The 15,521-nt window shown below is 53.6% G+C and overlaps 1 protein-coding gene across 7 annotated transcripts in view; it reads right to left on the reverse strand.

The window, feature by feature from the left end:
* Positions 1–1,361: 1,361 nt before the first annotated feature.
* The window catches only part of camta2 (calmodulin binding transcription activator 2), a 17,141-nt gene continuing 2,981 nt past the window's right edge, over positions 1,362–15,521 (reverse strand). Inside the window, exons 7-25 of one of the 7 annotated variants that reach the window (XM_080486552.1) lie at positions 15,432–15,521; positions 13,473–13,601; positions 13,226–13,409; positions 12,231–13,137; positions 11,653–12,153; positions 8,901–9,027; positions 8,682–8,816; positions 7,731–7,915; positions 7,185–7,363; positions 7,005–7,083; positions 6,536–6,755; positions 6,108–6,436; positions 5,845–6,020; positions 5,562–5,766; positions 5,414–5,485; positions 5,244–5,264; positions 4,762–4,955; positions 4,561–4,635; positions 1,363–2,048 (exon numbers count right to left, since the gene is read on the reverse strand). The exon at positions 15,432–15,521 is cut by the window's right edge and continues 58 nt beyond it. In XM_080486552.1, the coding sequence (XP_080342678.1) occupies positions 1,994–2,048; positions 4,561–4,635; positions 4,762–4,955; positions 5,244–5,264; positions 5,414–5,485; positions 5,562–5,766; positions 5,845–6,020; positions 6,108–6,436; positions 6,536–6,755; positions 7,005–7,083; positions 7,185–7,363; positions 7,731–7,915; positions 8,682–8,816; positions 8,901–9,027; positions 11,653–12,153; positions 12,231–13,137; positions 13,226–13,409; positions 13,473–13,601; positions 15,432–15,521 (3,863 nt within the window). In that variant the 3' untranslated portion in view covers positions 1,363–1,993. Of the gene's footprint in view, positions 2,049–4,560; positions 4,636–4,761; positions 4,956–5,243; positions 5,265–5,413; positions 5,486–5,561; positions 6,021–6,107; positions 6,777–7,004; positions 7,084–7,184; positions 7,364–7,730; positions 7,916–8,681; positions 8,817–8,900; positions 9,028–11,652; positions 12,154–12,230; positions 13,138–13,225; positions 13,410–13,472; positions 13,602–15,431 lie in introns of all 7 variants that reach the window. The other 6 variants (XM_080486555.1, XM_080486553.1, XM_080486556.1 and 3 more) reach the window with 6 other exon arrangements.

Consider the following 15,521-nt stretch of genomic DNA (forward strand, 5'->3'; position numbering starts at 1 on the left):
TGTGTAGTAGTGTGCAGTAGTGTGTAGCAGTGTGTAATAGTGTGCAGTAGTGTGTAGTAGTGTGCAGCAGTGTGCAGTAGTGTGCAGTAGTGTGCAGTAGTGTGTAGCAGTGTGTAATAGTGTGCAGTAGTGTGCAGTAGTGTGTAGCAGTGTGTAATAGTGTGCAGTAGTGTGTAGTAGTGTGCAGCAGTGTGCAGTAGTGTGCAGTAGTGTGCAGCAGTGTGCAGTAGTGTGTAGTAGTGTGTAGTAGTGTGCAGTAGTGTGCAGTAGTGTGTAGTAGTGTGTAGCAGTGTGCAGTAGTGTGTAGTGTGCAGTAGTGTGTAGCGGTGTGTAGCGGTGTGTAGTAGTGTGCAGTAGTGTGTAGCAGTGTGTAATAGTGTGCAGTAGTGTGCAGTAGTGTGTAATAGTGTGCAGTAGTGTGCAGTAGTGTGCAGCAGTGTGCAGTAGTGTGCAGCAGTGTGCAGTAGTGTGCAGTAGTGTGTAGTAGTGTGCAGTAGTGTGTAGTAGTGTGCAGTAGTGTGTAGTAGTGTGCAGCAGTGTGCAGTAGTGTGCAGTAGTGTGTAGTAGTGTGTAGTAGTGTGTAGTAGTGTGCAGTAGTGTGTAGTAGTGTGCAGTAGTGTGTAGTAGTGTGCAGCAGTGTGCAGTAGTGTGTAGCAGTGTGTAATAGTGTGCAGTAGTGTGTAGTAGTGTGCAGCAGTGTGCAGTAGTGTGCAGCAGTGTGCAGTAGTGTGTAGTAGTGTGCAGTAGTGTGCAGCAGTGTGCAGTAGTGTGTAGTAGTGTGCAGTAGTGTGCAGCAGTGTGTAGTAGTGTGTAGTAGTGTGCAGTAGTGTGTAATAGTGTGCAGTAGTGTGCAGCAGTGTGCAGTAGTGTGCAGCAGTGTGCAGTAGTGTGTAGTAGTGTGCAGCAGTGTGTAGTAGTGTGCAGTAGTGTGTAGTAGTGTGTAGTAGTGTGCAGTAGTGTGTAGTAGTGTGCAGTAGTGTGTAGCAGTGTGTAGCAGTGTGCAGTAGTGTGTAGTAGTGTGCAGTAGTGTGCAGTGTGTAGTAGTGTGTAGCAGTGTGCAGTAGTGTGTAGTAGTGTGCAGTAGTGTGCAGTGTGTAGTAGTGTGCAGTAGTGTGTAGTAGTGTGTAGCAGTGTGCAGTAGTGTGTAGTAGTGTGCAGTAGTGTGTAGCAGTGTGCAGTAGTGTGCAGTAGTGTGCAGTGTGTAGTAGTGTGTAGCAGTGTGCAGTGTGTAGCAGTGTGTAGCAGGGTGTAGTAGTGTGCAGTAGTGTGCAGTAGTGTGTAGTAGTGTGCAGTAGTGTGCAGTAGTGTGCAGTAGTGTGCAGTAGTGTGTAGTAGTGTGCAGTGTATGGAGGACACAGGAGTACAAACAGCGTCTTTATTCTGGGACCAACAGAAACAGAACCGGGTCAAAGGTCACTGCAGCTCAAAGTACACTCATGCTAACATGCTAACATTAGGACAACAGCTGATTGGAGCTGCTGGGGAGGGGGCGGAGCCTCACACAACGAATGACAGACATCGGTCGATGATGTCATCAGAAAGGCTTGAAAGAGAGGCTCTGATTGGATTAGAGGTCAGGAGGGTTTAAGACTGGACCTCTCTCTCTCACACACACACACACACACACACACACACACACACACACACACACACACACACACACACACACACACACACACACACACACACACACACACACACACACACACACACACACACACACAGTTCATGCTGTAATAAATAAACATCAGAGCTTCTATAAACTTTAGAATATAGATTATTTATATTTGTACGTGTTTCTATGACGATCGTGTTGAAATACATTTAGAAGTTACTCGCTTCATGTACAAGCTGAGGGGCAAACGGTGGGGCTGAGGGGCAAACGGTGGGGCAAGCAGTGGTGTTTGATTGATTGATTGATTGATTGAGGAGCAGAAGGAGGAGGTGGAGGAGTGGAGGAGCAGAAGGAGGAGGTGGAGGAGCAGAAGGAGGTTCAGGTGGTGAGTCCTCTCCTCTCCAGCTCCCTCGTCTGCTTCAGCTCTTTAATCCTGAAAACACACAACTCTGTTACACACTGTTCAAACTGGCTGGGTTACCTGTGTGTCAGGTGTGTTACCTATGTGTCAGGTGTGTGAGGTTACCTGTGTGTCAGGTGTGTGTGTCAGGTGTGTTACCTATGTGTCAGGTGTGTGTGGTTACCTGTGTGTCAGGGGTGTGTGTCAGGTGTGTTACCTATGTGTCAGGTGTGTGTGGTTACCTGTGTGTCAGGTGTGTGTGTCAGGTGTGTTACCTATGTGTCAGGTGTGTTACCTGTGTGTCAGGTGTGTGAGGTTACCTGTGTGTCAGGTGTGTGTGTCAGGTGTGTGAGGTTACCTGTGTGTCAGGTGTGTGTGTCAGGTGTGTTACCTGTGTGTCAGGTGTGTGTGTCAGGTGTGTGAGGTTACCTGTGTGTCAGGTGTGTGAGGTTACCTGTGTGTCAGGTGTGTGTGTTAGGTGTGTTACCTGTGTGTCAGGTGTGTGTGTCAGGTGTGTTACCTGTGTGTGTCAGGTGTGTTACCTGTGTGTCAGGTGTGTGAGGTTACCTGTGTGTCAGGTGTGTGTGTCAGGTGGTTACCTGTGTGTGTCAGGTGTGTTACCTGTGTGTCAGGTGTGTGTGTCAGGTGTGTTACCTGTGTGTGTCAGGTGTGTTACCTGTGTGTCAGGTGTGTGAGGTTACCTGTGTGTCAGGTGTGTGTGTCAGGTGGTTACCTGTGTGTGTCAGGTGTGTTACCTGTGTGTCAGGTGTGTGAGGTTACCTGTGTGTCAGGTGTGTGTGTCAGGTGTGTGAGGTTACCTGTGTGTCAGGTGTGTGTGTCAGGTGTGTGAGGTTACCTGTGTGTCAGGTGTGTGTGTCAGGTGTGTGAGGTTACCTGTGTGTCAGGTGTGTGTGTCAGGTGTGTTACCTGTGTGTCAGGTGTGTGTGTCAGGTGTGTTACCTGTGTGTCAGGTGTGTGAGGTTACCTGTGTGTCAGGTGTGTGTGTCAGGTGTGTGAGGTAACCTGTGTGTCAGGTGTGTGTGTCAGGTGTGTTACCTGTGTGTCAGGTGTGTGAGGTTACCTGTGTGTCAGGTGTGTGAGGTTACCTGTGTGTCAGGTGTGTGTGTCAGGTGTGTGAGGTTACCTGTGTGTCAGGTGTGTGAGGTTACCTGTGTGTCAGGTGTGTGTGTCAGGTGTGTTACCTGTGTGTCAGGTGTGTGAGGTTACCTGTGTGTCAGGTGTGTGTGTCAGGTGTGTTACCTGTGTGTCAGGTGTGTGTGTCAGGTGTGTTACCTGTGTGTCAGGTGTGTGTGTGTCAGGTGTGTGAGGTTACCTGTGTGTCAGGTGTGTGTGTCAGGTGTGTGAGGTTACCTGTGTGTCAGGTGTGTGTGTCAGGTGTGTGAGGTTACCTGTGTGTCAGGTGTGTGTGTCAGGTGTGTTACCTGTGTGTCAGGTGTGTGAGGTTACCTGTGTGTCAGGTGTGTGTGTCAGGTGTGTTACCTGTGTGTCAGGTGTGTGAGGTTACCTGTGTGTCAGGTGTGTGTGTCAGGTGTGTTACCTGTGTGTCAGGTGTGTGAGGTTACCTGTGTGTCAGGTGTGTGAGGTTACCTGTGTGTCAGCTGTGTGTGTCAGGTGTGTGAGGTTACCTGTGTGTCAGGTGTGTGTGTCAGGTGTGTGAGGTTACCTGTGTGTCAGGTGTGTGTGTCAGGTGTGTTACCTGTGTGTCAGGTGTGTGAGGTTACCTGTGTGTCAGGTGTGTGTGTCAGGTGTGTGAGGTAACCTGTGTGTCAGGTGTGTGTGTCAGGTGTGTGAGGTTACCTGTGTGTCAGGTGTGTGTGTCAGGTGTGTTACCTGTGTGTCAGGTGTGTGAGGTTACCTGTGTGTCAGGTGTGTGAGGTTACCTGTGTGTCAGGTGTGTGTGTCAGGTGTGTGAGGTTACCTGTGTGTCAGGTGTGTGTGTCAGGTGTGTTACCTGTGTGTCAGGTGTGTGAGGTTACCTGTGTGTCAGGTGTGTGTGTCAGGTGTGTTACCTGTGTGTCAGGTGTGTGTGTCAGGTGTGTTACCTGTGTGTCAGGTGTGTGAGGTTACCTGTGTGTCAGGTGTGTGTGTCAGGTGTGTTACCTGTGTGTCAGGTGTGTGTGTCAGGTGTGTGAGGTTACCTGTGTGTCAGGTGTGTGTGTCAGGTGTGTGAGGTTACCTGTGTGTCAGGTGTGTGTGTCAGGTGTGTGAGGTTACCTGTGTGTCAGGTGTGTGTGTCAGGTGTGTTACCTGTGTGTCAGGTGTGTGAGGTTACCTGTGTGTCAGGTGTGTGTGTCAGGTGTGTTACCTGTGTGTCAGGTGTGTTACCTGTGTGTCAGGTGTGTGAGGTTACCTGTGTGTCAGGTGTGTGTGTCAGGTGTGTTACCTGTGTGTCAGGTGTGTGAGGTTACCTGTGTGTCAGGTGTGTGTGTCAGGTGTGTTACCTGTGTGTCAGGTGTGTGAGGTTACCTGTGTGTCAGGTGTGTGTGTCAGGTGTGTTACCTGTGTGTCAGGTGTGTGAGGTTACCTGTGTCTGCAGCGCCGCAGGAACCTCATGATCTTTCTTGCTGCCTGGTCCTGTTTCTTTGTTAAGAACGAGCCCCTGAAAGGAAAACACACACTCTAGTCTGCTGGTCCAGGTCTCCTGGTCCAAGTGTGTTAGTCCAGGTCTCCTGGTCCAAGTGTGTCTGCAGGTCCAGGTCTGCTGGTCCAGGTGTGCTGGTCCTACCTGATTCTGGGGGCGTGGCCTGCGGCCCCCCGGGGCCCCGCCTTCAGCCTCTCGTACTCCTTGTAGCTGCGGTAGTACTGCTGGATGAGGACGGCCGCCCGCCGGCTCTGCTGGAATCGCTTCTGCTCGTAGTACGACCGGAACTTCGACTGGATCAAGATGGCCGCCTGGGTCATCTTCTTATAGAGGGCGTACTGGGGGGGGGGGAGGAGGGGGAGGGGGGGGGGGGGTTACTGATGATTGGATGATTACTGTTCAGAGTCCATAATGTCAATGAAACCTGCTGACATTACAGCCTGAAACACACACACACACACACACACACACACACACACACACACACACACACACACACACACACACACACACACACACACACACACACACACACACACACACACACACACACACACACACACACACACACACACACACACACACACACACACACACACACACACACACACACACACACACAGTACCTTGAGAGCTATCCATGTTAGCTACCAGAAAGAGAAAGACGACACAGCAGGTTAGTGCACTGTTAGTGAAGCTGACACACACACACACACACACACACACACACACACACACACACACACACACACACACACACACACACACACACACACACACACACACACACACACACCTGTTTGTACTTCCTGTAGCACCTCTGTATGACAGCTGCTGCCACGTCCTGCTGCTCCTTCAGCCTGCGACCCTGCACACACACTGACTCAATCATACTGATGTCATGTGATGTCATGTGATGTCATGTGATGAGGTCACAGTCTGACCTTGTATCTCCTGAAGGCGTTCTGGATGATTCTCGCCGCCTCGTACAGTTCTCGCTGTTCGCCGTCCGTCAGCGTCAGCAGGGCGAAGTCTCTCTCCATCTTCCCATTGGCTGAGGCGTTCAGGAACTCCGCCCATGCCGCCGAAGAGGGAGGGCGGAGCCTCTGGAGGGCCAGGGCGCTGAGGGGGGAGGGGGGGCACATCCTCCTGGAACGGCATTTGAAAATGAAGCATCCAGCGTCACGGGGAGAGGCGGGTTCTATGGAAACAGGAAGTACCGCCCACCTGGGCAGGGAGTGGGCGTCGACCGTCTCCAGGTATGTGGCCAACCAGGTGTCCTGCAGGGCTGGGTTGTCCCGCCTCTCCCTCAGCGGCGACTCCGCCCCCCGCGGGAAGTCCTCCTGTTTGATTCGCTCCGGTGTCGCCTCAATGATCTGCTCCGCCAGCGTCGCCATGTCGACCTGAGGGAGGGTAACCATAGCAACAGAGACACGGTCAGCGGGGGACGGCGCTGGAGGCGTGACGACCTGGACACCCACGCCCGGTACCTGCAGCACCTCTTCCTCCAGGTACTCCTCGTTCTCGGCGTTCTCATAGCCCAGCAGCTGTTCCTCCAGGGCCGCAGGTCCGGGTGCCAGTCCCGGTTCCAGTCCCGGTTCTGGGGGGGCGTTCTCGTAGTCCATGAGGTAGAGGGAGGAGTCTCTGGACCCGCCGGGGAGAGGACCAGCAGCACTGCCCGGGAACACAGCGACCGGAGACAGGGGGGAGGGCATCGACGAGGAGGGGGAGGTGTCCATGGGGGCGGGGCCACTGGAGTAGGCGGAGCTAGGGGAGGAGGGGTCGAGGAGGGAGGGGGGGCTGCCCGACAAGCTCAGACCTGCAGGGAGGTTACAGCCAATCAGAGAGCAGGTCGGAGGAGGAGGAGAAAGAGAAAGAGGAAGAGGAGGAGGAGGAGGAAGAGGAGGAGCAGCAGTACCTGTGTCTGGGCTGGTGGACAGTGGAGACGGTGGGGTGTCCGCAGTGTGTGTGGTGTGTGTGTGCAGCTCCTCCAGCGCCGTGGCCAGCAGTGTGTGTCCTCTGGACCGAGCCACGGCCAGCGGCAGGCGGCCCAGAGAGTCTGGAATCCCCAGAGCCTCACCGTTCCACCGGTACAGCAGCTCCGCCGCTCGCTGGTGCCCCAGAGCACAGGCCCACATCTGGAACAGAGCACAGCACATCTGGAACAGAGCGCAACACATCTGGAACAGAGCACAGGCCCACATCTGGAACAGAGCACAGCACATCTGGAACAGAGCACAGCACATCTGGAACAGAGCGCAGCACATCTGGAACAGAGCGCAGCACATCTGGAACAGAGCGCAGCACATCTGGAACAGAGCAGAACACAGTGTGTGTGTGTGTGTGTGTGTGTGTGTGTGTGTGTGTGTGTGTGTGTGTGTGTGTACCAGTGGTGTGCAGGAAAAGTGGTCGACGTTCAAAGGATCAACTTCCTGTTCCAAATCCAAACTGTCGCTGTTTGCAATCCTGAAACACACATAAAAACAAATAAACAATGTGTGTGTGTACCTCCTGTGGATCAGGGTGTGTGTGTGTGTGTGTGTGTGTGTGTGTGTGTGTGTGTGTACCTCCACTGGATCAGGGTGTGTATCAGGTGTGTGTATCCCTGCGCTGCAGCCAGGTGCAGCAGCGTCATCCCTCGGTGACGGACGGAATGATGAAGTCTCTCTCCTCCTTCACACCAACGTCCTCCCTTCATCATTCGCTCACACACTCCCACAATCCTCCTCTCAAACCACTGTGACGTCTGGATCACACACACACACACACACACACACACACACACACACACACACACACACACACACACACACACACACACACACACACACACACACACACACACACACACACACACACACACACACACACACACACACACACACACACACACACACACACACACACACTGGCTCCTAGTATTTTCTTATTTTATTTGAATGACTTCTACTTACATTGAAAGCATTGTGTGTGTGTGTGTGTGTGTGTGTGTGTGTGTGTGTGTGTGTGTGTTTCCCACTGAAGGTCAGGTCAGTTTTACTCTTGATCTATTTTAACTACAAACTCTTTGCCAAATTCCCATAACGTCAGACCTTCCTCTTCATCATCCTCACCTGCTGGTGGTCGTCTGTGATTGGAGGAGGAGGTGGAGGGGGCGTCGCCAGCTGGCGGCCTCTCTGCTGCGGCTGATGGTGATGATGATGATGATGAAGATGCTGGTTGTCTCTGGAGGACATCTCTGCCATCCTGCGCTCCATCTGTTCCAGACGCTCCAGGATGGACATCCGGAACTGGTTATCTGTAGAGACAGGCCCACACTGAGACAGGCCCTCCTGCAGAGACAGGCAGGCCCACACTGAGACAGGCCCTCCTGCAGAGACAGGCAGGCCCACACTGAGACAGGCCCTCCTGCAGAGACAGAGACAGGCTCTCCTGCAGAGACAGAGACAGAGACAGGCTCTCCTGCAGAGACAAGAAAAGAGAGAGAGAGAGATAGAGGGTGGGGCAGGGCGGGGCGAACAACAATGGAGGGCGCTGCAGCTCCGCCCTTTGGAACCGTACAGATGAACGAGCTACGTCAGCAGAGGGGGAGAATAATCAGAACCCTCTGGTCCGGTTCTTTCGGTACCATCCACAACTTTAGCCAGGGGAGACGCAGGAGAACCCCACTCAGTACAAACAGGGAGGAGGGAAGACCAGAACCTGTACTGGGACCAGAACCAGGATCAGAACCGGGACAAGGAGAAGAAAAAGGACCAGAACCAGTACTGGGACCAGATCCAGGACTGGGAGAAACAGCAAGACCCGAACCGAAATGACTACCTAGTCCAGGAACAGGAACTCGAGTCAGACCAGGACCAGATCCAAGACTAAAACCAGGAACATGACTGATACTTTGATCAAGACCAGGAACAAGATCGGGACCAGGACCAAACACAAGCCCAGTAGAGAGACCAGAACCAGGACCAGAGACGGGACCACTACAAGGACCAAGGTTCTTACTGATGGTTCCTGATCAGTGATTGGTGCAGATGGTTCCTAATGTGGCGTGAGCAGGAACTGACCGTCCAATGAAAGCCAGTCGAGCTGCGAGCTGGGCAGAGAGCTGGCGTTCCTGGCTCGGTACTCGAACAGAACCGATGAAGAGACGGACCCTCCGGTCTCCAGAACTTGCAGACACACCAGGCCGGCCTCGTGGGCTGCGGGGGGGGGGGGGGGGGGGGCAGAGACGTGCATGATGAGATTGTCATGGCAACGGACCAGTGGGCGGGGCATTCTGGTACCTGGACAGTAGCAGCGCAGGACCCCCGGCTGGATGAGCGAAGCGGGAACGGAGCTCTGGTCGAACACGCAGGAGTAATGTCCAGTCGGCTCGCTCCATGGCCCGGTGATCAGAACCTTCACCCCCCCCTAGAGCGACACAAACATTAAGGGACAGAACCTTCACCCCCCCTAGAGCAACACAAACAAAGGGCAGAACCTTCACCCCCACCCCCCCCTAGAGCGACACAAACATTAAAGGGCAGAACCTTCACCCCCCTTAGAGCAACACAAACAAAGGGCAGAACCTTCACCCCCACCCCCCCCCTAGAGCGACACAAACATTAAGGGACAGAACCTTCACCCCCCCCCCCCCCCCAGAGCGACACAAACATTAAAGGGCAGAACCTTCACCCCCCCTAGAGCAACACAAACATTAAGGGACAGAACCTTCACCCCCCCCCCCCCCCCCAGAGCGACACAAACATTAAAGGGCAGAACCTTCACCCCCCCTAGAGCAACACAAACATAGAGAAGAACCTTCACCCCCCCTAGAGCGACACAAACATTAAAGGGCAGAACCTTTACCCCCCCCCCCCCCCCCCCCAGAGCAACACAAACATTAAGGGGCAGAACCTTCACCCCCCTTAGAGCAACACAAACATTAAAGAGCAGAACCTTCACCCCCCCTAGAGCGACACAAACATAGAGAAGAACTTTCACCCCCCCTAGAGCGACACAAACAAAGAGCAGAACCTTCACCCCCCCCCCCCCCCCCCCAGAGCAACACAAACATTAAGGGACAGAACCTTCACCCCCCTTAGAGCAACACAAACATTAAAGAGCAGAACCTTCACCCCCCCTAGAGCGACACAAACATTAAAGAGCAGAACCTTCACCCCCCTAGAGCAACACAAACATAGAGCAGAACCTTCACCCCCTAGAGCGACACAAACATAGAGGAGAACTTTCCCCCCGCTAGAGCGACACAAACATTAAAGAGCAGAACCTTCACCCCCCCCTAGAGCAACACAAACATAGAGAAGAACTTTCAACCCCCCTAGAGCGACACAAACATTAAAGAGCAGAACCTTCACCCCCCCTAGAGCGACACAAACATTAAAGAGCAGAACCTTCACCACCCCTAGAGCAACACAAACATAGAGAAGAACTTTCACCCCCCCAGAGCGACACAAACATTAAGGGACAGAACCTTCACCCCTGCTAGAGAGATTAGTGGCAGTTAGTGATGGTGGCGGTGAGTGATGGTGGCAGTGAGTGATGGTGGCAGTGAGTGATGGTGGCAGTTAGTGATGGTGGCAGTTAGTGATGGTGGCAGTTAGTGATGGTGGCAGTGAGTGATGGTGGCAGTGAGTGATGGTGGCAGTTAGTGATGGTGGCAGTGAGTGATGGTGGCAGTTAGTGATGGTGGCAGTTAGTGATGGTGGCAGTGAGTGATGGTGGCAGTTAGTGATGGTGGCAGTGAGTGATGGTGGCAGTTAGTGATGGTGGCAGTGAGTGATGGTGGCAGTTAGTGATGGTGGCAGTGAGTGATGGTGGCAGTTAGTGATGGTGGCGGTGAGTGATGGTGGCAGTTAGTGATGGTGGCGGTGAGTGATGGTGGCAGTTAGTGATGGTGGCAGTTAGTGATGGTGGCAGTTAGTGATGGTGGCAGTTAGTGGTGGTGGCAGTTAGTGATGGTGGCAGTTAGTGATGGTGGCAGTTAGTGATGGTGGCAGTTAAGCCGCGGTTCCACTGCACTCTCTGTGCCGGGACGTCGGGGGCTGGACAGAATTTCTCTTGGTCCGACTGACAAAGTGGTGGATGGTACTGAAAGGGTTCTGTGCTCCCCCTCCGTTGAGGTACCTAGCACCGAGGAACGGGTCTGTGAGGAGGATCGACAACACAGCCGTCTGCTGATTGGTCGTGACCATCGCCACTCTGGACCGCAATATTTAAATATTTCATCGGCCGTAAACCTCCGTTGTTGTTTACATGTGCTTTGCGCTCACTGGTTATTTTGTTCACTGGGGTTATTGAAACGTCGGTGCGCAGCACAACACCGCCAGCTTTTAACGAGGTGCAGACGCTCCTCTCAGTAACAGGAGGCGGAGCTTCAGCAGGAGCCCCTCCTCTCAGTAACAGGACTTGGACGGCCGCGGAGTTGGAGCCGGGTAAAGCCACTTCCGTGTTCTTCGCTCGACGCCTCCCCGAGTCGTTCACAACCCCGCCTACATTTGAACTGGACCGTCTGAGGTGGAACCGTGAGACCGTAGCCTCCCGCTCTGCCCCGCAAGGACACGTACTGTGCAGTGGAACCATGGCTTTAGTGATGATGGTGGGTGATGGTTAGTGACGGGTGGTGGTGGCTGATGGTGGGTGGTGATGGTTAGTGATGGTTAGTGATGGTTAGTGATGATGGTGGGTGATGGTTAGTGACGGGTGGTGGTGGCTGATGGTGGGTGGTGATGGTTAGTGATGGTTAGTGATGGTTAGTGACGGGTGGTGGTGGCTGATGGTGGGTGGTGATGGTTAGTGATGGTTAGTGATGATGATGGTGGGTGATGGTTAGTGATGGGCGGTGATGGTTGGTGGTGGGTGGTGACGGTTGGTGATGGTTAGTGATGGTTAGTGATGGGCGGTGATGGTTGGTGGTGATGGTTAGTGATGGGTGGTGATTGTTGGTGGTGGGTGGTGATGGTTAGTGATGGGTGGTGATGGTTAGTGATGGGCGGTGATGGTTGGTGATGGTTAGTGATGGTAGTGTCTGGTTACCTCGGGATATGACCACTCTGGAGAGAAGTCTGTGATGGCGGCGAGGCGAGTGGAGGAGGACGAAGGCAGTGGGTGGGGGAAGGGGAGGAAGGAGGAGGAGGGAGAGGGCTGGGGGGGCACCATGTAGCGGATGCCTGCGGGGTTTGGCGTGGCCGCTCCGGTGGGGGGGCAGGTGGGCGTGGCCGCCCCGGCAGGGGGTTGCTGGTCACTGGTTGGTGCCCCGACGGGATTGGCGTCCTCAGTCATGAGGTCAGAGATGAGGTCGGGGAACTGGCTGTCGAAGATGATATCAAGCTCCTCCCGTCTTCGCTCGGAGTGCTCCACCTCCTCCACCGAGGGTGTGTCCAGGCCATAGCCCCGCCTCCTGCCCTCCTCTTTCACCTGGAAGGGGGGTGCCTCCAGCGGCTGCGCCTGATTGGCCAGGCTCACGGCGTCCTGACACACCAGCAGCAGGGAGGTGGGCCCAGGCTGTTGCCGTGGTGACGAAGAGGCGTGGCCTGTCTGGAAGGTGTGCGGAGCAGAGGTAAGCAGAAACAGAAGCTCCTTCTCCTGAAGCTCCTCCCTCCTCGCAAACTCACCTGCAGCAGTGCCAGCTTAGTAGGCGGTGCTCTGCCTTCTTCATCATCATCATCATCATCATCATCAATCCGTTGCCCCACCTCACGCCCTGCCTCCTCCATCCCCCTCCCTCCCAGCTCCAGGCAGAGGGGGAGGAGGGGGGGGGCCGCCGAGGAGGTGGGAGACAGGGAGAGCGAGGGGGGTAGGGAGGAGGACGTGGGTGGGGCGGAGTCTCTTCTGTCCGCCTCCGAGGACGAGGAGAGAGAGGAGAGAGAGGAAGGGGGGGACACAGAGGAGGAAGGGGTTGATGTGGGGGACAGTGAGAGAGCAAGGGGGGGGGGAGAAAAAGGGGAGGATGTGCAGATGAGGGGGGAAGAGGAAGAAGGGAGAGGAGGACCGCCGTACGTCTGGCCTTGTTTGGGAGAGTTGAGGAAGGAGTCGGGGTCAAAGGCCAGCGACAGGGAGGGGTGAGGTGGGGGAGGAGAGGGTGAGGATGGAGGGGAGGCAGTAGGGGGCGGGGGAGGAGAGCGGAGTGAGGAGGAGGTAGAGGAGGAGGAGGGGGGGGTGAGGAGCATGCCTCCGATAACGGGCGAGGGCAGCAGAGTGAGAGAGAGCGTGGCCTGGACAGGAGGGGGGTGGGCCTGAGAGGGGGGGGGGGAGGAAGTGGGGGCAGGGGAGGGGGGCTTCGAGGTGTGAGGGGGGACGGGATGGGAGAGGAGCAGCTGACCGGAGTGGGTGAGGGACAGACTCTGCTTAGGTCCCGCCTCCTCTACTCCGGCTCCTCCCCCTGCAATGGTGGCCGCCGTCGCCATGACGATGACAGCGTTCTGCGGCAGCGCCACCGTAGCGAGGTCGCCATAGAAACGGTTGTTCTGGTTATTCATGGCAATGGTGGTGGGGTGCGTCTGAGGGGGGGTTGAGGCCGAGCTGCGGGGGAGAGAGAGAGGACAGGTGAGGCGGTGGGGGGGGGGGGGGGGGCTCTCACGGGTCGGGGCCTCGCTCAGATTGTACTCACCTGGACGGGGGCCGGGGGGACGAGGCGGGGCTGCTCTGGGCCTGCAGGTGGGGCAGCTTGGTGTCGCCCCCCCCTCCCTCGGGGGACGGTGGGCGGGGCCGGCAAGAGGCGGGGGGCAGTTTAGGGGAGATGATTCGGTGCTTGGTGCTGTTGCAGCGGTGAGGAATGTCCACTCCTGAAGACACTGAGGACACACACAGGTCAGGACCCCCCTGACGTCACCGTGACGTCAGGGGGCGGGGCTTACCTTGGCTGCTGTTACACAGACAGGTGTGTGTGCGTGGCTGAGGTTTGGTTCTCTGTCGCTCCAGAACGTGCTGAACCAGATCCTCAATGCTGAAGTCTCCAGAACCCACCGAGCACTTCATACTGTGGACTGGAAGACGGGACACGTCAGCACAGAGTAGTACACAATAACAGTAATTATGTACCACTATCTATGTACAGTGAGTTTTAGTCCCCGTTTACACAACGAATTAGAGTGTATCCGGAAAACTTTCTTCACTCTGGGGGGGTCCGTTTCCACAACACCAGAGTTCTGAGCCACTGAATCCATGAAGTTTTTAATCCGGCTCCCAAAGTGGAAAGATTCTGTCACGGCCCAAATCCCTCCTGCAGAGACTGATGGAGGCGGAGCCTGTTACTGCACACCCCCCCCCCCCTCCTGCTCATTCATTTGTAAACCAACATGGCGGCCGCGTAGTGGTACGACCCGTAGTGGTACGACCCGTAGCGGTACGACCCGTAGTGGTACGACCCGTAGCGGTACGACCCGTAGTGGTACGACCCGTAGTGGTACGACCCGCGGCCCATATTCTAGTTCTATGGTCCAGATCAGTAGTTTAATAGTTGAGACTCTCCCTGATATCATCCGGTTCCTCATCAGTCCACTAGGATGTCAGGTTCTCTCCATTCTCTTCACCTTTATAGTGTTTTGTTCTCTGCACACGTCTGTGTAGTTTCATTACAGAATCAAGCAACAGCGCCCTCCAGTGGCCCGGCAGACTAACTACACCGTTGTCTCTGTGTCCCTGCTGCAGTGGAAACTCTCCTTTTATTTTTGCGGATTAGGTGTTGGGTGAAACGTTGTCGTGTAAACAGGGCCTAAATGTACACAGTACCAGTATTTAGGTACACAGTACCAGTATTTAGGTACACAGTAGCAGTATTTACATACACAGTACCAGTACAGTATCAGTATTTAGGTACACAGTAGCAGTATTTATGTACACAGTACCAGTACAGAACCAGTATTTAGGTACACAGTAGCAGTATTTAGGTACACAGTACCAAACTTAGGTACACAGTACCAGTAGTTAGGTACACAGTACCAGTATTTACATACATAGTACTAGTATCTAGGTACACAGTACCAGTATTTAGGTACACAGTACCAGTAGTTAGGTACACAGTACCAGTATTTACATACACAGTACTAGTATTTACATACACAGTACCAGTATTTAGGTACACAGTACCAGTATTTACGTACACAGTACCAGTATTTACGTACACAGTACCAGTATTTACATACACAGTACTAGTATTTACATACACAGTACTAGTATTTAGCTACACAGTACCAGTATTTACATACACAGTACTAGTATTTAGGTACACAGTACCAGTATTTACGTACACAGTACCAGTATTTAGCTACACAGTACCAGTATTTACATACACAGTACTAGTATTTAGGTACATAGTACTAGTATTTAGGTACACAGTACCAGTATTTACGTACACAGTACCAGTATTTACGTACACAGTACCAGTATTTACGTACACAGTACCAGTATTTACGTACACAGTACTAGTATTTACATACACAGTACTAGTATTTAGGTACACAGTACCAGTATTTACGTACACAGTACCAGTATTTACGTACACAGTACCAGTATTTACATACACAGTACTAGTATTTACATACACAGTACTAGTATTTAGCTACACAGTACCAGTATTTACATACACAGTACTAGTATTTAGGTACACAGTACCAGTATTTACGTACACAGTACCAGTATTTAGCTACACAGTACCAGTATTTACATACACAGTACTAGTATTTAGGTACATAGTACTAGTATTTAGGTACACAGTACCAGTATTTACGTACACAGTACCAGTATTTAGGTACACAGTACCAGTATTTACGTACACAGTACCAGTATTTAGGTACACAGTACCCGTATTTACGTACACATGGGCTTCAGCTGGCTCAGCAGGTCGTCTCGGCTCCACCTCAAACTGTCATGGCGGTCGGCCACTGCACAAAGCAGGGGACTACATT

Source organism: Lipophrys pholis (genome assembly GCF_963383615.2).
Source record: "Lipophrys pholis genome assembly, chromosome: 18".
NCBI classification, from domain to species: Eukaryota; Metazoa; Chordata; class Actinopteri; order Blenniiformes; family Blenniidae; genus Lipophrys; species Lipophrys pholis.